The following is a 20,000-nucleotide window of genomic DNA, read 5'->3' as shown; positions in this document are numbered from 1 at the left end:
GCTGGATCTGCTACCTCCGCGACCTGATCCCGGATAAGTGGTTGAAGATGTTGGGCAAGTTACTCAGGAAATGTAATAAGTTACTTTTAACTTATTACTCCTTAAAAAGTAATGATATTACATTACCAAAAGTAATTACTCATTATATTACTTTGACTATCCCCCACCTCCCACAGAAAAAGTGACATACAACTTATTTAGCTAACTCCTTTTAGAACTGAATCCACTTTATTGGAACAACAGGAGGAGACATCAACAATCAGCCAAACTGCATACTTTTTTATTTTTTTTTGCCTATAGGACAAAAAATGCATTGCGTTCTGGCAACGCAGTAGCCTCGCATAGCCAGACCTATCTCCACACTTAATTTTAGTGGTGTGCCAGCACTGGAGAAATAGTAACTAATATTATTATGTAATCCCTTACACTCCTCGTTACTGGGGAAAGTAATATGTTACAGTAAGCACAACACTGTTGAAGATGGATGGATGGATATTACTATTTTTGTTCCATGTTGATTGGGGTGCACTGGCCATGTGGGACGGGAGGGGGGCACTTCCTCTGCCTGATCAAACAGTCTGAGTGCAGTGGTGTATTGTGGGAAATGTCCGGTCCACAGTCACTTCCTTCCCCTGTCTGAGTGATGTGGGTCACTACTGTAACTCTCTGTCTTCAGTCTGAGGCACTGCTGCAGCACTGAGATGTCCACAGTTCTGTAAAGCTCATCACCAGTGAGTAAAATACTTTGTTAAAGGATCGCTTTGGTGGGTTTGTTCCTCTATCATTTCTCTCATCATCCCTGTAGTAGAGGTCTTCAGGTATGCCTGAACCCCCGAATACCCGAGGCTCCAAACCATTCTAAAGAAGCGACTGCGGGTCTGGGTCCAACATTTACCCGTTCTGCGGGTCCTGGTCTCAGCTTTCTAATAATAGACGGATTCGGTTCAGGTCTGGGTACTACATTTCTGGATCTTATGGGTTTGGGCATGACGTTTTGGACCCGTCTAGACCTCTCTAACCTGCACCACTTGGGCCCACAAATATATTGTCTCCAGAGTCGGCTGTCAGTTGAGTCAGAGAGCTCCGCTTTGTCAAAATATCTCCAAACAAGACTAGGTCAAACCTAAGGATGTCTGTTATCGGTTCCTCTTGAATTTGACATTAGTCTTATGTCTTATGTCTTATGTCATAGACTACTGTCTGGAATAGTGATATTTTCACTCTTCCCTCATCCATGATGTGTGTGTATGTGTATAGCGGGGGATCCCAGCTCACTGACACACTGGCTCACTCAGATAGATACACACACACACACACACACACACACACACACACACACACACACACACAGAGAGAGAGAGAGACAGAGAGAGAGACATGACGGGGACAAGTCGAGGACGAACGTTAAACATTTTAAAGTGTGGATGTATTTCAGTAGAATCGATGTGGAAGACGCTTGTTGTAATAATAATAATAATTACAAAAATAAATAATAATAATAGTCATCATCCTCATCATCATCATCATCATAAACTGACACTAGTTGAGGTTTTGTCAGACTGGAGGAATAACTCATGTCTGGCTCTGCTTGCTGCCTATGCTGTTTGTTTGCTCAGGTCTGTTGATTTACCCAAATCGACTCGTCAGGTCTGCTCAGCAGTCCGAGTGTCTCTGCTCTCTGGCAGAGTCTTATCTCAGTCTGAATCACTCTGCCGTCAGCACACCCTCAGCTGTTTGTCCATGGTGTAGCCCAGGAGCCACTATAGACTATCAAATATGGATATAGAATGCCTCAGTCCCGCCATCGCGAGATTGCCCAAGGGACCTGAGGAAGTGCATTGTCTATTCTGTTTCTTAAAACACGTTTCTTAAATCCTTATGAGAAGAATTTTATTTTGACAAAGCAAGCGATTGAGCTATATTCAGAATCACGAGAGAACATAGAACATTTCACTGGTTTTTTGTTTGTTTTTGTTCTGCCCACGAGAAAGTCGGCAGTTGTTGCAGGATGTTTGATTGGTGTGTCATGGGCTTAATTGCAGAAACAGCAACACACTGTCAAAATGCTGTTTTTACTATTTTTCTATCCATTACCGTAATGTGTGACTTCAACTAACTTCAGTGACTGTTTCTGATTAAATGTAACGCTTTGCTTCACCAGTAGAGCGCAGACTGGGGCAACAGTAGTGTGTGTGTACAGTATGTACCAGTCAGCACTAACCCCTCCTTCTTGTTTCAGACCTCACCCCCCCCCTCACCATGCCTGCCAACCCTCTACCCGCCCCCACCCGCGCCGCCGCCACCACCGCCTCCAGCCTCACTAACGCCACCACCACCAGCCTGCCCGATGCTGCTGTCGGCTTCATCAATGACCTGTTCAGCAAGATCCCCTGTGAGTCACCCACCTAACCCCACCCTCCTCACCCTCCTAACCCAACCCCACCCACCTAACCTAAGCCCACTCACATAACCTAACCCCAGCCCCTTAACCCCACCCACCTAACACTCCTCAGTCCTCACCCACCTTACCTCCGGCTTCGTCGGGCGTCCATACAAGCACAATTGGCTGTGTCTGCGGGTTGGAACCTGGATTAAGGGTAGGAGTCCTGGTCGCTGCACTAGCGCCTCCTCTGGTCGGTCAGGGCGCCTGTTCGGGGGGAGGGGAACTGGGGGGAATAGCCTGATCCTCGCACGCGCTACGTCCTGCCAGTGAAACTTCTCTCTGTCAGGTGAAAAGAAGCGGAGGTATCGGAGGAAGCATGTGCTAGTCTACAACTCTCCCCAGATCGGCAGAGGGGGTGGAGCCACGACCGGGACAGCAGGGGGGACAACATTTTTTCTTTGTACAACATGCAAGTGAAGTTGCTCTAACCCCAGCCAAAATAAATAAATACGTAGTTAAACTTGACACTTTATCCCCAGGAATTTAGTCAGAATAATGAGGTTTAGAGATTGTAAATGATACACACGCACACACACACACGCATATACACACACAGGCATATACGCACACACACACACACACACGCAGCAGCAGCAGCTGTTCCCGGCTGTATCTGATTCCCCAGCAGGGGCAAATTTCTTGCATCTCCGTTTCCCCTGGTTGCAGCTGATCTCCTGTAATCCTCCTGGCTGTGTGTGTGTGTGTGTGTGTGTGTGTGTGTGTGTGTGTGTGTGTGTGTGTGTGTGTGTGTGTGTGTGTGTGTGTGTGTGTGTGTGTGTGTGTGTGTGTGTGTGTGTGTGTGTGTGTGTGTGTGTGTGTGTGTGTGTGTGTGTGTGTGTGTGTGTGTGTGTGTGTGTGTGTGTGTGTGTGCTCGTGCTCGTGCTTCATCATGTCAGAGCCAGACTGAGGCTCTATGCTCTCACTGCAACGTTTACGTGCGGTCGTGCGCACGGGGGGCAGTTATGTGCTGCCTTGACAATCACAGCAGTCTGACAGTTGTCAAAAGTATCGACAGTATTGATATCGATACAAAACATTACATTTGAAACGGATACAATGCTGATTTGCAACAGGTAACGATAGTATCAATAAGTATTGATATTAAGAATGTGAAATAAGTATCGATAAAAAATGGAAACGGATTCCATACTCATTTGCAACAACTAATGATAGTATCAATAAGTATTGATAGATTTTTTACAGGTACAATACTCATTTGCAACAGGTAAAGACAGTATCAATAAGTATCAATACTAAAAATGTGAAAGGGATATGATACTCATTTGCAACAGGTAACGATAGTATCAATAATTATCAATGAAAAAAAATTAACAGATACAATACTCATTTGCAACAGGTAACAATATTGTAGTACTATCAATAAGTATTGATATAAATAATTTGAAACGGATATAATACTCATTTGCAACAGTACGGATACCAGCAGTGCTTTCTCTTACCTAATGCAAAATCAAAAATACTACAGATTTTTGCCTCCCTATGATTGGTGGGTCTCTGTTGCTTCAACAAGCTAAAAGTGTTCTGATAGGCTGATGACTAGAGCAGGGCCCCTCTGTATCAAAGTCATTCTAGTATCGTGAACCCTAGTCTGACGGAATGAAATGTAGTGAAGTAAACACAATGTCTAAACATAGAAATCACCCTGTGTGCCAGAAATGTGTTTCCTAGCAGAAAGGATCAGCTGAAGGAGAACCTGGGTCATTGCATCCGCCTCAAAGATTCGTAACCTGAAGCTAATTGTTTCAGCTGCTTAATTGAAGTGTTAGCTAACCTGAAGCAAAGAGTTTCAGATGATTAATTGAAGTGTTAGCTGACCTGAAGCTAACAGTTCAGATGCTTAATTGAAGTGTTAACTAACCTGAAGCAAACAGTTTCAAATGCTTAATTGAAGCGTTAGCTAATCTGAAGCTAACAGTTTCAGATGCTTAATTGAAGCGTTAGCTAATCTGAAGCTAACAGTTTCAGATGCTTAATTGAAGTGTTAGCTAAACTGAAGTTAACTGTTTCAGCTGCTTAATTGAAGCGTTAGCTAATCTGAAGCTAACAGTTTCAGATCATCAGATGTTTAATTGAAGTGTTAGCTAAACTGAAGCTAACTGTTTCAGCTGCTTAAATTACATTACATTACATTACGTCATTTGGCAGACGCTTTTATCCAAAGCGACTTACAATAACACATTTTTGTCAGCAATAGAGCAATCAACTATGCAACACAGTCTATGACAACTACAACATCTGAAGGAATAGTGGTAAAGTTTAAGTTAGTAGTTTGTTTGTTTTTTTATAAAGAGAGAGAAAGAAGTTAGTTCAAGAAGGGCCCAGATGAAGTGTTAGCTAACCTGAAGCTAACTGTATCAGCTGGAAGCATTAACCTTTTCATGAGACCAACAGGTGGCAATGTCCCATGCCGAATCCTTTACTGGAAGGAACCTGGTCTGAACTGATTCTGTCACAAACACGAAGGAGCTCCACAGTTCAGATTAATTTCATTAAATGTTGAGACTGTATGGCTGAAACGCATCAGCCCATTGGAACTTTTCAAATTGCCAAAGTAGAATAAAGGCTTCAAAATTTTGCTGTCACAGCAGAGAGCCTCGAACCCTCTTTTGAGTTTACTACAGCTTGGATCTGTCAATCCATTCTCACTCCCAACTGGGTACCCCTTTTTTTGGTGACTCCCACAACGTCTGAAATTGACGCCATAGGAGTGTGACGGATAAATAAAATGGTGGCCAGTAAGGGCGTTGTGGTCACGGTGGTCAACCGGACTGTAACTGTAAGCTGAGCGGGGTCTGTTCTCCCAGACGTCTGGGTCCTTAGGCTGAGCGGGGTCTGTTGTCCCAGATGTCTGGGTCCTGAGCGGGGTCTGTTGTCCCAGATGTCTGGGTCCTGAGCGGGGTCTGTTGTACCAGACGTCTGGGTCCTGAGCGGGGTCTGTTGTACCAGACGTCTGGGTCCTGAGCGGGGTCTGTTGTACCAGACGTCTGGGTCCTGAGCGGGGTCTGTTGTGTCCACAGTGCCGCGCTGGGCCGTGTACACCCTGCTGGTGGTCGGAGGGCTGCTGGTGCTGCTCTGCTGCCTCTGCATCTGCGTCAAGTGCTGCTGCAAGGGCAAGAAGAGGAAGAGGAAGGAGCAGGTCAAGATGAAGGCTCTGAACGGGAACACCAGCACGGCGCTGGTGAGACAGGCACAAAGTCAAACTTGATGCACTCTACACTTCCTTGTTTTACAGTACCCCCGCCCCCAGGTCCTATAGTAACACTGATATTGTAGCAGCAAGAAGGGGGTCGGGGAACGGCCTAAATAAAATAAGAAATTCTATTCTATTCCACTTTGTGAGGGTTAATTACGCTATGCCATGAGCTCAAGACATCTAAGTTGGTCAATGTAACGTCACTGAAGATGTCCGAAATTAGACTTTAAGATGCTTTTGAGCTCATGGCATAACTTAATTAACCCTCGACCAACGACATTTCAACCCTCAGCTGTCATCGTGTTTATTTTATTGCTTCCAGGTCCAGCCTGATGCAGAGGACGTGGACTATGGCTCGGCCAAAGAGTACAGGGGAAAGCTGCTCTACTCTCTGGAGTACATCACCACTCAGTCAGAGGTGAGCTGACAAGCATGGACAAGATGCCATGAAACTTTATTGATCCCTGAATAGTCCAGGTGATATGTTCACTTTTTCATAAAAGCATGAAACTTGGTACACATGTACAGTTTGGGGCTCTGAACATTTTCAGATCGGGACCGAGGCATCACAAAAACACCTTGTGGCAGCCATTTTACTTTCTGCCATAACCAAATGATGTATTTAGCATCATATCTCCTGAACCACACATGATAACACAGAAAAGGTGATGTCTACCCCTATGTTTTGATGGTCAAGGATTACAATGATAAGGAAAAATATGCACATCCACCGGACTCCTCAAAAAACTGGTGTTGGATCACAAAACACTATGATTTAAAGAAAAGAAAGGTCTGCACACAGTATAATGCTATCCCGTGCTTATTTGTTATTATTATTTGTATCTCCAATTATTGTTGGAGGGGATAATTAAAGCCTGGGATAGCATTATACTGTGTGCGGACTTTCTTTTCTTTAAAGGATTACAATGATTACATATAACATCATAAACTGCTATTCAGGTAAATAGTTAATGGTGAATTCAATGTGAGAAGGAAATCACAGTATCTGCAAATAGTCTATCAGACTATAGAGCCCTTAAGGAACCCGAAAGGTTTTATGTTAAAAATGTACAGTATGGGTCCCCAGCATTTAGAAACTGCCGGATGCTAACTTGTATGCTAACTTGTATTTGGTATTTGCATAATTAGCATTAATTAACATAATCACCTAAATAGACAATTTTCACACAGCTCTCTCAGTATAGAGAGGGACTGATATCACTGACTGTGTTCAATGCTGCATCATTAGATGTCTACAAACTGATGAGAGCTCCTGTCTGCCTGTCTGTCTGTCTGTCTGTCTGTCTGTCTGTCTGCCTGCCTGCCTGCCTGTCTGTCTGTCTGTCTGTCTGCCTGTCTGCCTGTCTGTCTGTCTGTCTGTCTGCCTGCCTGTCTGTCTGTCTGTCTGTCTGTCTGTCTGTCTGTCTGTCTGTCTGTCTCCCTCTCAGCTGGTTGTGGGGATCAAACAGGCAGACAGCCTGAAGGCCATGGACGTTGGAGGAAGCTCCGACCCGTACGTTAAAGTTTACATCCTGCCCGACAAAACCAAGACCTGTGAGACCAAGGTGTTCAGGAGCACGCTCTGTCCCATCTTCAACGAGCAACTCACCTTCCAGGTACATGATGCCATCACAACACCAGCTTTACTGCTCTGCTTTCTGTGCAAATATCAAGCTGCAACCCCATGGGAATTATTTAATACTTTACTTTTTTATATATATTTTTTCTTTTTGCATTATTCAAGTAGCAACTTTATATGTATTAAGCCCAAGCTCCAACCCCGGGGCTAAATCCAACATGTTAAGTTCCAACAACTGCAGTTCCTCGAAATGGCCACTTGAGGCTGGCTGCAAAAGCGAGTTAACACCATAGACCCCTATGTTAAAATGCCCAACTTTACAGCAGAAGTAAACATGTTTACAGCCTGGACCAGGCTGTAAACATGTTTTCAGGCTGTCTCTCTCTCCAGGCAAAACCGTTTTTGTTTAACCAGGCTGCCTGGTTAAAAAAACGATTTTGTTCTGTGAGTGAAAATGTATTGATTGTTTATTGATTGGTTGCTGATCATTATTGACTGTGTTCAATGTTGACGTGTGGCCCTCTCTCATCAAAGCAAGGAGATGCTGGATCATCCGCCAAAACCAGTACAAGAGAAACTCACCGGTAGCGAGCACACTCAAAATAGATTAAAAAACTCACTGGGTGCAGGGCAAGCAAAGAGTTCAGTAGTGAGAAAAAGCCAGCACTCCAAATGTCCTTTCACAGGTTTTAATAGTTCCTCAAAACCGGGCAGCAGCAACAACGAACGTTTCAGCCGTTTTGGCTGAAACGTTCGGACCTGCGGTGTGGGCGTGCATAAAAGACAGACAGACACACAGACAACTTCAACTTTATTATGCTGATAAGTCAGCAAAATATGGTCACTTCTGGCTCCAAAAAAACAAGATGCGTAAACCCGAGGCTTCAAAAATCCACAAACCAATGACGTCACGATGGCTATTGGCAATTATTTTTATACACTCCATGAAGCCCAAATAAAAATCATTCACAACAGATCTTTCAGCATCCGGATCTTTGTCTTGTGGTGGGGAAATCTGGGAAATACCTGTCAGTCAAAACTGTCTCTGCCTCTGATTGTCTCTTAACCTGAGCTGTCTTTTCACACAGATATCGAAGACTTCCCTGGTTACGTCGACGGTGGTGATGCAGGTGTTCGACTTTGACAGATTCTCCAAACACGACCTGATCGGCGAGCTGAGGCTGCAGCTCTGCGATGTCGACTGGAACCACGTCATCGAGGAGTGGAGGGAGCTGGGAGAGCCCGCCAAGTTCGAGGTGAGACCGCTAGCTGCCTTTATCTTTCAATCTGAACATGCCTTTACAATGGACAGTTTTTACCTGGACAGCACGGCGGCCAACTCGAGAAACCCCAGTGTTGCTGAGTCGCTGAGTGAGTCACTGAGTGATGAAGTTTCACCATTGGTCGGCTGGGCTGTGGCACAGCCATACACCGTGTGAATTAGTGCATGCATGGTCTCCCGACCAGACAGGGTCTTACACTTGCTTCACTTGAAACAACCCGCATGCGTAGCGTACATGAGGAATAAACTCATTATTGAGTAGCACAGACCAGATGGTGCAGCACAAGTCCCTACAGGAATATTATGGAAATATTATAGAGATATTATAGGGGAACCACAGGAGAGAATAACAATGCTTCCTAAACTCACGCTCGACCACTGATTCACCAAATCGAGAAATATTAAACCCTAAACCTAACCCTATTAAACACATGAAAAGAGTTGCATGGTAAACTATCTGTTTCTCCTTCTCCGATCCTTTGATCGAAACGTTAATAATATACTGATCGGGAGCATATGCTCAGTGTGTGGACATTATTTTATCGTATTGCTCAAGTTCATCGTTGATTTGTCTTGCACCCAAATCCCTCCAGTGACCCCCCCTTCTAAATAATGAATGGTCCCTTAGATGCAGCCCGTTTATTTGATAGGCTATTTATTTTGCTTTCTGCTTCAAAAGGAACCCATTTGTGCCAAATATTCCCGCAAAAATGCGGTTTGGGTTTATAGAAACAGTTTCATGAAGAAGAAAGTGGAGCATGCACATCAGCTCAATAAGCCAGAGCGCTCTGAAATAAAAAGCTGTGACCCTTCTCTGACCAAAATATATTTTTCCTTGACCCTCCACCAGTGATTGGAAAAATATGATTGACCCTCCTCCAACAAATGTTATACTATTTTCACTTGTGAAACAATGTTCAGTGTCACTAAAATCATAGGCAGCGCGAGGGCATCACGCATGGGACAAAATTAGGCAAAGCACATAAACAGCTCGACTAGCGCTATGAGATAAGAAAGGCCACATCTGCCCATGAAATTAGGATGCATATTAAGCACAAAATTATCACAATTATGGCCGGTATGGCCAAATGAGATAGCGCAGTTCACTGCAGTTCTGGTCTCAAATGGTCTTGAAATAAAATCCCAAATCTGGCTTGTCCGAGACCGAGTCAAGACCAAGACCGAGGGAGGGTGAGTCCGAGACGAGACCGAGACCATCAAATTGTGATCTTGAGACCAAGACCGGTCTCGAATACTACAACACTAGCGTTAGCATAGCTGCTGGTGCTAGCTGCTAGCTGTTAGCTACAGAATGCTACTGTAGCTGACAGAAGTCTCTCCACCCACTTTTTAACTAAACAGAAACTTTACACTGCATGGCGAAAGGTGACTGCAAAATGACATGTGGGACTATATACTTTTATTACGCACCTTTCTAAAACTCTGTGGATGTTTTTAGCTGTGGCCAGTAGCACTATAAGTTGATACTGTTGGTTGGTCAAGTAAGTGTGTGTGTGTGTGTGTGTGTGTGTGTGTGTGTGTGTGTGTGGTAATATTTGTGTGACGCAGGAGGAGAATCTCGGGGAGATCTGCTTCTCTCTGCGTTACGTCCCCACTGCCGGCAAGCTGACTGTGGTGATCCTGGAGGCCAAAAACCTGAAGTGCATGGACGTTGGAGGGTGTTCAGGTCAGTCAGAAACAACTCAGTCTGAAAACGCACCTTCATTTGCAACACATTCATGTCTCTGTGGGGCAATACCGTTTTTTAGGCTACTTTTCAACAAAACATGTTCAGAGCATTTTCAGGTGACACCAAGCCCCCAGGAACAGCTCTCGGCTATGAAGTCATTTTGGCGTGGTGGCCAAACTCAGTATTGGGGGTGTCCACGATGGTGTCCTTGGTCTTGGAGACAGTCAGGGAGAGGTGATTGGCCTGGCACCATTCTTCCAGGGCAGTCACCTCTTTCCTGTAGGCTGCGTCGTCATTGGAGATCAGCCACACCACCACCGCACTTCTGTGAACTTCACAATGGTGTTTGAGGCTGGAGTTGCTGTGCAGTTGTGGGTGTAGAGGTCATAACAGACAGGGCTGGAGACACAGCCCTGCGGCGCACCTATGCTGACGGTCAGCAGGAAAGAGATGTAGTTGTCCACTCTCACCACCTGCCGGCGGTCTGTCAGGAAGTCTAGGATCCAGTCACATAGTGCTGTGTTCACGCCCAAATCCTGGAGCTTGCTGACCAGCCTGGAGGGGACTATGGTGTTGCTTAGCTGTAGTCCACAAACAAATCATCATATCTTCCAGTGTGCAAGACATGGGCAATGGCGTCTGCTGTGTGCCTGTTTGTGCAGTATGTGAATTGCAGGGGGTCCAGGGTGAAGGGGAGCATGGAACGGGTGAGGGATATTACCAGTTTCTCGAAGCACTTCTAACTATAGGCGTCAGGGCTATCAGGCGCTAGACATTGAGACAGGTTACCTTCTGCTATTTGGGGAAGGGAATTACGGTGGCCGATTTGAAACAGGTGGGGACAGACCCGAGGGAGAGAGACTAGTTGAAGATCAGCTGGGGGCGCAGACCTTCAGGACACGGTTGGGGATCCCCTCCGGACCGGTCGCTCCCTCCCATCAGACATTGATTTTGCAGGCGAGGCGTCTTGAACGTAAAGACAGTCTGGTGTTTAAGTATAAGTAAAAGTCGCCCTAGGGAGAAGGGGTGGCAGTGGCAGACCTGTAGCGTTCTCAACTTGAAACTTTCTTGTCATGAGAAGAGAATTGTGCTTGGCCAATTTCCACGTTGGCCACGTTGGCCACGTTGTTTAACTTACCCGGAGAGTCAGAGTCTGAGAGTTGGGAGTGAGAATGTGTTGCCCCAAACTGTAATGTTTAAAATAGTATCTACATTTTATAGGTGTTGCAGATTGCAGGTGCATGGAGTAGGGCTAGATGATAAATAGAATGACTCCCCCTCCCTGTGTGTAGATCCATATGTGAAGGTGCAGCTGGCTTTGGACAAAAAGAAGTGGAAGAAAAAGAAGACATCTGTCAAAAAGAATACGCTGAATCCTTACTACAATGAGTCCTTCACCTTCGACGTGTCCTTTGACCAGATCCAAGTGAGTCTCACTGGGTTGAAATGTTTCAGAAAATCTCCCCAGTGCTATGAATGTTTTTGTTGTTGTCTTTCATCAAGGGTCAGGTTTGTGTCACTACCCTCTACCCTGCTTCACATTCACATATTATTCATAACGTTCATAGGTTGATGCTCAAGCTGATATCAGACGTCACTTTCAAACATGAATGTACAGTACGTACATCAGAAAAACAATTTGAATCTGAGCACACACACAAAAACGAATCATACGGCAGCCAGGTGTTTCGCTCTTTTCACCTGTATTCTAACTAGCTTGGCTCCTCCCTTGCTGTCTCCCCTCCCATTCCTGAACATTTTCTCATAATGGTGGAGTCGATGAAGCAAACTAGTGAACTTGTTAAACTAAACTTGTAAAGGAAAACCTTGCTGCTATATGCAGATGAACAATGTTAACTCAATGTTTCATGCACTGAGAGATCCCTGTTCATCTGCCGGCAGAAACTCCCCGCCAGCTGCTATGGATCGTTAACACTCTCGATCCGACTGTCCGCGGATGTGCGCATACAAAAATGAGTAAATGCAATCCGTAGCTCTAATAACAGCTATATGAGCCGGCGCAGCTTCAAGATCTGCACTCTTCCTCGTACCACTGGATCGAGGAAGTAGTAGAGACAGAGACAACATAAAAAACTGACGTTTTTCACATGTATCACGATTTCAGATAGATAGTTTGTTGTAAAGCGGAAAAAAGTTATCTTTTAAACCAGTAAACTTGTTAAACTAAACTTCCTAGCTTCCTACCTCACTGGTCATTGTGGGACATGTGACCTTCAGTAGGAGAAAGACCTGTCAAAGCGAGACTGATAATCAGTGACACTTCTCCGTAGGTACTATTAGCTTAGCTATTAGCCTTTATTCTTTGTCCTCAGGGGCAATTTTTGAAATCTAGGGTGGCAGGGGGATGACCCGCCCTACTCTACCTCTGACTGGCTTGATATTTTACCCTAACCTTAACCAATCATCACTCCTCATGCCTAAATCCAACCAATGATCACTCCTCATGCCTAAACCCAACCTCCTCATGGCTAAACCCAAACCAGTCAGAAGCACCGTGGATTATATCACCCTGGATTTCGAAAATTTGGTTGGGAGGCTCCGGTAGTTTTGCTGTGCTTTATCTACAAATGTGTTTCTGTCAGCCTCTAGTGGTCGTAAAATAGTTGAGGGCAACTTTACCCAATCAGGTTTGGCTATGAAGTTGTATCATTGTTACTTCTATCCATCATTAGCTGTGAAGCTTTGGGTTGACCTGCGCTGGCTTCCGTCCACAGAGGGTGCACCTGGTGATCTCAGTGTGGGACCACGACGCCATGACCAGGAACGACGCCATGGGCAAGATCTTCCTGGGCGTGGACGCCTCAGGAAACCAGCTGCGCCACTGGGCCGACATGCTGTCCAACCCACGGCGCCCGGTCGCCCAGTGGCACAGCCTGCTGCTGGCCGCACAGGTCAACTCCACCCTCACCCTGAAGAAAAAGATCCCCATGAAGATCCCCTTCACCAACAAAACCTTCTGAGAAGATACTGGACAGAGGACATCTGGCTTTCAGAACATTTAAAAAACATTTACAGAATCTGTGGTGCTTTCCAGGCATTTTGCATACTGGATCGAATTTAATCCATCTGATAGACAATAGACGAGTAATTCTCGTCATGTTTCATGTCAAGAACACCTAAATTTCGAAGTTTAATGAGGTTCTCTGTTTGACTTTGTCCAGAATTCCATGACTATCTGTATTGTAGGCACAGAGATAATATAATAGAAACTATGATCAAAATAACCATTGCATAATTATTTTAAATTAAATAATGGTGAAGTTTATCAATTTGCTGGGGACCCCCTGGAACCCCTTCAAAGGCCCCTGGTGGTCCCCGGACCCCATGTTCAGAACCACTGCAATAGACAATACAGTTTTGTATTTGACATGAAAGATTGACATTTTATATCAAACTCTAATGTGGTCTATGATGTTTCAGCTTTGTAGCAGTAGTTCACACTTGAAAACAATCTGTAAGTGGAAATGTTTCTAAAATCTTTTATTAAATACGTTGCAGGGGAGCGCACGTCTGTGTCATTTTTCCTCCCCTGTGCCATATTTAATAGATGTTAAAAGCAATTAAGGGAGTTTGCACACAGAGTCCATTTCTTTCATATGCGTTTTTTTTATCCAAAACCTTGCACACTAAGTCCGATGCATTTTATTATTATGTTAGTCATTCTATTCGCAATACAAGACAAATATCTGTCCTCTCCTGTATCCACATTACAACATGACTGACAGGCAGCAGTGGCTGATCTGCAGCAGCGGTGATGTGGACTGGAGAAGGCAGATGGCCAGGTCGGGGAATGGTAACCATATCGCACTGGACAGGTGCTCCGTGCTCACCTTCACCTCGGCAAGCAAGCCGGCTGTGGTGCGCTGTGGCCGGGTGCTGCAGCACCGCTCCCTGGGGAGAGGGAGCAGAGAGGGGCCAGTGAGGTAGAGGGAGCCGCTGCCTCTCCGCTCAGACTGGAGTCCAACTGGTCCTCTGTCTCTCTCCCCCAAACATAGAGACACACAGGTGAAGCGGCTCGCAAAAGGCTTTTGACTGATGCAAAAAACACAGAAAATCGAACCTGTTCCGATTAAGCTTTAATGACAGAAGAAAGTTTCGGAGTCACTCATTGTGTAAAACGTGAGACAACATGAGATAATTTTTATTTTGAAATGTGTGACAATTTCGGACGAAAAATACGGACTTGGTGTGCAAAAGCCTTTAGTATTTTTGTGTGTGAACCACCATGCAAAAGATCAAATCCTGTCTGATCAGGTCCTTCCTATCTGGATTGTATTGAACAAAATTCACCCCTCAGGGGGGAGGAGATATTTCTTTGATGTGATGTGTATTAAATACTGTGTATTCTCAAAGGTGTCTTGTGTCCAGATCTCAGATCAGCAGTGATCCTCAGTCCTTAAGATGATGGTGGACCAGACGTGCGTAGGTGGGTTTGTGGGGTGGAAAGTATTACAATATTACAATATTTTCCACGGTGTGGTATAATTATTATCAATAATTATTATCGATAACCTAGAAATGTAACTATTTTATATAAAAAAAAAAGAAAACATACACGCGTCTTGGTACCCCACTGACCAATAGCGGTAATATCGCATACAGCAGCATCGTGATATGAAATTTTGAATATCACCCAAGGCCCAAGCCTAGCCCTATATATATATATATATATATATATATATAGGGCTATATATATATATATATATATATACTGTACATACACACACACACACACACACACACACACACACACTAGGCCTTGTGTGTGTGTTCATGCTCACTAAATGTTATTGCATCAGTGATGTCACAATGCCTCCGTGTGTGTGTGTGTTGCTCACTAAATGTGATTGCATCAGTGATGTCACCATGCATCCTTGTGTGTGTGTGTGTGTGTGTGCCTCATTATGATATCACTGATGACATCATCAGTGTGTGTGTGTGTGTGTGTGTGTGTGTGCCCCCCATGACATCACTGATCAGTCTTGTCACAATGCCTCCTTGTGTGTGTGACATCACTGATCAGTCTTGTGTGTGGGCCCTTATGACATCACATCAGGTGCCCTTTACACCCCCTGAAAGTTTCAGCCCGATTGCACTTGAAATGGCGTAGCTGTGGCCGGACACAGAATTGAAACATACAAACATAAATATCGCCCACTTACTCAATTTGATAGATAGATAGATAAATAAAGCTCTCCTGATTCTGAATATAGCTGAATTGCAATTGCTTTGGCCAATATAAAAGTTTTTTTTTATAAACATATAAACAGTCATCCAATAACCATCAATCATGAGATGTAATCTTCTTGGGAACCATTTTTACTTCATTCTGATTGGTCATAGCTTTGTGCCATAGTCCTGTGGAGTCCGACAGCCTATTTCACATCCCACCCAAATCACCCATTTTGTGTCTAAAAGGCAGGAAGTAAAACAGGTGCAAGCAAGACATTGATTAGAACCCCGGGCATTTACTCTAGGTGTTCCAGTCCCAGGGCTCTAATCAATGTCTTTACTTCCTGCCTTTTAGACACATTTGGGTGGGACGTGACATAGGCATATGAGCCCAACCAAAACATAAATAAATAAAAAATAAAATTGAGGGCCCCTGGGCACTCGCCCAGGTTGCTCCTATGGTAGATCCGTGCTTGAATGTGTGTTACTGGGTGAATGTGAAGCAGAGCGGGGCTGAAATCAAGCCTGCTGTTCAGTCAACTTTCCCCAGATAAATAAAGACAAAAAAAGGTCTCAATTAAGATGAGTTCAGTAGCGCTGGCATCAGATGTGCTGCGTCGGTGCTCCAGAGGCTGGCTGCCTCGTTATCCCATCCCCGAGCGAGCGCTGCAGGCGGGGACGGGCAGGGAGGTTTCACAGCCTCAGCACCTCCACAGCACCTTAATTGGGATTTAAACCCCATTCACATCTCATATTACTTGAGGAGGCAGCTTCGCTTGGTTGTATTGACGCCAAGGCGCAAGTACTAATGACTGCAGTTACTCAAATGACCACTTGAGGCTGGCTCCAAAACGGAGTAAATCCCCATAGACCCCCATGTTAAAATGCCCAACTTTACAGCATGAATAAACATGTTTAAAGCATTTTTAAAGCACAGACCATGTCTGTCCAGCTTGCCAATCATGGATGGAAAGCCCCTCTCATCCAAATATGGCTACAACTACGTCTTGACTTACTTGATGTTGAGAGTGGGAAGTTCTGAAATATGTTTTATTCCAGCTATCGGTTGTACAGTTTGCACACAGTGCGTGTTTTATTTTCATATGCGTTTTATTTTATTTTATCCATCATCTATCATGTCATCTGAAAACACAGAGGGGTCAAACAGCTTGCAGAAAATTGAACCTGTTCTGAAAAATTTTATGACGGACGGTGGTTTCGGAGTCAGTGTGTAAACATGAGTGACAGAACATGAGGTTGTATTTATTTTTAAAACATGCGACAATTTCTGACGAAAAATACGGAAACTGACAGTACTCTTTGTCCGAATCCATGACATCACTGACTGATGACATCTTCACCAATGACATCACACTTGCTCGAGTAACATCATTGATGACATCACAATTGCTCGTGTGACATAACTCGACAGATGTCATAGACATTGTGACCTTGTGATCATCATTGAGGTCATAAATCCTTCCCTGCAGAGGCTATAAGTAGGACCAGTGGAATTTGACTGAACTATATAGATGGAATGCTATTAGGGGTGATAATTGTACTCATTATTGTGGTCATAATCGATCTCTTGATTAAACTCCTCTTTTGTGACGTTTTTTACTATCGACATCGGCAAAGTTTCGAAAGGTCGTTGAAACATTTAATGAAATCTTTATCAAATGGAGACAACCACTTTGTCACATCGCAAACTAATGGCATTGATAACAGAGCTCTGGTTGTAACTGCGCACCCAGATGATGAATGCATGTTCTTCGCACCAGCGATTTTAAGACTCGTTGAACTAAATGCATGTGTTCATGTGCTGTGTTTATCTCCAGGAGATTGCTACAAGCAAGGACCTCAGCGCAAAAAGGAACTTCTGGAAAGCTGTGCCGTGTTGGGAATACCAGCCTCCAGAGTCAACATAGTGGACCATAAAAAACTTCCAGATGACCCCAATGCAGAATGGAGCATTTCACTGGCCTCTTCTCTAATCGCCAAGCACATAAGAGCTCACTCGTTCAACATGGTGCTGACCTTCGATAGAAGAGGAGTGAGCGGCCATGCCAATCACGTAGCCATCCACCAAGCGGTCAGCCATCTCGGCTCCACTGGCCAAGTACCTGAGAGCTGCTGTTTGCTGTCCTTGGAGACTGTTGGCCTCCTCAGGAAGTACCTCTCCCTCCTGGAGCTCCCGCTCAGTTGTTTCTCCTCATGCCTCTGCTGTATAGGCTCACAGGGCTACAGGCAAGCCATGGGGGCCATGCTGTGTCATCGTACTCAACTCCTGTGGTTTCGTTACCTCTACATCTTCTTTTCACGTTACATGCTCGTCAACACTTTCCAAATGATCCCACAAGGACCAAAGAACCTAAAGATCTATTAGAGTCTGTCAGCCACATTTGGATGCATGATTGTTACTCTGTAACGAGAGTCTGGCTGCATAATGACTACAATTGTATGCAGCCAGACACTGTAGTCCATACCTCCTAATTGTAGGATTGGATTGAGTAGCTATGCTGACATTGGTGCAACCAGGTGACTGGGTCAACACGGGATATGAAAGATGCCTACTTTGTCCATGTGATTAAAAAAAACGACATGAAATTCATTGCAATTCACCTTCCAGGGGACCCCCTACAAGTATAATGTACTTCCGTTTGGTTACGCCCTGGCCCCCCGCACCTTCTCCAAGTGTGTGGATGCAGTGCTCGAACCCCTGTGCCACCGGGGAATACGGGTCTTCTACATAGACGACCTCTTCCTCATGGTCTTCCAAGGAACATGCCATCTCCCACACAGTACAAGCTCATGTGCCACCTGACCAGATCGGGTTTTTACCATCAACTGGAAAAAGAGCAATCCCATACCCAGCCAGAAGGTGGCGTATTTGGGAATGCTACTAGAATCAGAATCAGAATTATTTTATTCGCCAAGGTATGTTTTCACATACTAGACTCCATCCACCACACTACAAGTGCACCTGTTAGATGTCAGACAGGTGGCGGTGCTGTCGGTGGTGCAACGGGTGAGGCAGTGCAGTTTACTGAGCACACGTCGTTTGAAAGGACACACCTGCGGGTGGCGACTCGCTCAGTCTGATCCACTCCCTGTGACATCCCTGTTCACCAGGCAGGGAGATTTGAGGCGAGTCACCGCCCTGCTGGGCCAACTGTGACCCACATCAATAAAACATCGGTCTGGACAGATGATGTCACCAAGATACGGCCTTCAGAATGATAGGAAATGTCAGACCAGCATCCCCCTTGGGTTTAAAGGAATACTGTAGTTAGTTCGGTCATCATCTCCTCCCCCTCATGCCAGTGTAAACACAGGTGAAGTTAGTTCATATAACACGGAGTTTGCTGGCACAACTCAATAGCTGCCTTCTCCTCCAAAACAACTGAAGCCAGTGGACCAGTTCTTCACAGTTCCAAAATGACCTATATTTACACCATCATTTAGTGACAATCTGATGAACCACAGCTGACTGATTGGCAACACATAGTTTATAGGTATTTCTATTCACAGTGTGATTGTTTGGCAGTTTTTGTTTTGGAACTATAAAAGAACTCATCCCCATTGACTTCAGTTGTTTTGGAGAAGGCTGCTACCAAGTTATATGGACCTGTGTTATATGGACTGACACATTTCACCTGTTTCAATTGGCCTGAGGGGGAGTAGAATTTTGATTTTTGTGTGAACTATTCCTTTAATTTTATTGTCTTTTTCTTGTAATGGCCTTTTTCTCTCTCTCTCTAAAACCTACAGAATGCCTCAGGCAGGTGTTGGACAGTCTTGGAGGGCGAGGTGGAGCTGGAGGGCGAGCTGACCTGGGATCTGCCTGAAGGATGGACCGACGCGGCTGAAGAGCTGAAGGGGTTCTTTGAAATGCAAATGTCCCGCCCACTTCACATCACACATTAGACGCTTGCCCTCCTCATCATCACCCCGCTGCTGCATGCTGGGAAAACACTCAAGAGTCTAGGGATGATGACGAAGATGAAGATACTGAACAAATATTTATTAGTAAAAGCAACTAATTTCTTCAAGCCAGAGCGGTTCGGTTCACAAGTTTGAAGTTGAAGTTTGAAGTTGGTTTCTGATTGGTGAAGGGGAAATTAAAGGGGAAACCTAAATCTGTTTCCAAACCCATAAAACATGTCCATACAGGCATATACACATACATTTCTCACTTGATCTAAGTCAAATAACACAATTAAACATCACTGAATTTAATTGTATAATCAATAGCTGTGACAGACGTGTTTATCTTATTTGTACTCTTTCTTCTTGCATTTTTATTTAGAGTCAGAGTCAGAAAGTTTTATTGTCATTGTACAACCAGTACAATTATTCTTAATTCTTATGCATTGTATTTCATTGTTTGTCTGTAATATACTGTTGTCTTGGACCCCAGGAAGACTAGCTCTTGTCTAGGCAATAGCTCATGACAGGCCATGGTATATGCACATTATATCACGGCCATAGGGTCATGTTACGACTGTCTGTATTGTAGGTAGAGAGATAACAGAGAAAGGTCTAATTCTAATACACTGTCTAATTGTTAACTTCTTGTAAATGAAATAATGGTGAAGT

At 44.5% G+C, this 20,000-nt stretch overlaps 1 protein-coding gene and 1 pseudogene across 2 annotated transcripts in view; both read left to right on the top strand.

Annotated features, from left to right (window-relative positions):
• syt8 (synaptotagmin VIII) overlaps positions 1-13,517 on the top strand; it is a gene marked incomplete at its 5' end in the record, with an annotated part of 18,343 nt that extends 4,826 nt beyond the window's left edge. Inside the window, 8 exons of the mRNA XM_083654742.1 lie at positions 2,240-2,392; positions 5,482-5,642; positions 5,980-6,075; positions 7,106-7,273; positions 8,325-8,492; positions 10,088-10,205; positions 11,501-11,634; positions 12,944-13,517. Of these exons, the coding sequence (XP_083510868.1) occupies positions 2,240-2,392; positions 5,482-5,642; positions 5,980-6,075; positions 7,106-7,273; positions 8,325-8,492; positions 10,088-10,205; positions 11,501-11,634; positions 12,944-13,189 (1,244 nt within the window). The 3' untranslated portion in view covers positions 13,190-13,517. The remainder of the gene's footprint in view (positions 1-2,239; positions 2,393-5,481; positions 5,643-5,979; positions 6,076-7,105; positions 7,274-8,324; positions 8,493-10,087; positions 10,206-11,500; positions 11,635-12,943) is intronic.
• Positions 13,518-17,064: 3,547 nt separating this feature from the next.
• LOC310792990 (N-acetylglucosaminyl-phosphatidylinositol de-N-acetylase pseudogene) lies at positions 17,065-17,787 on the top strand (annotated as a pseudogene). Its single transcript has one exon. The product of its transcript is annotated as an N-acetylglucosaminyl-phosphatidylinositol de-N-acetylase pseudogene (transcript).
• Positions 17,788-20,000: the final 2,213 nt, after the last annotated feature.

The sequence above is a fragment of the Poromitra crassiceps genome (assembly GCF_964638095.1).
Source record: "Poromitra crassiceps genome assembly, chromosome: 18".
Lineage (NCBI taxonomy): Eukaryota > Metazoa > Chordata > Actinopteri > Beryciformes > Melamphaidae > Poromitra > Poromitra crassiceps.
This window is presented reverse-complemented; position numbering and strand designations above follow the sequence as displayed.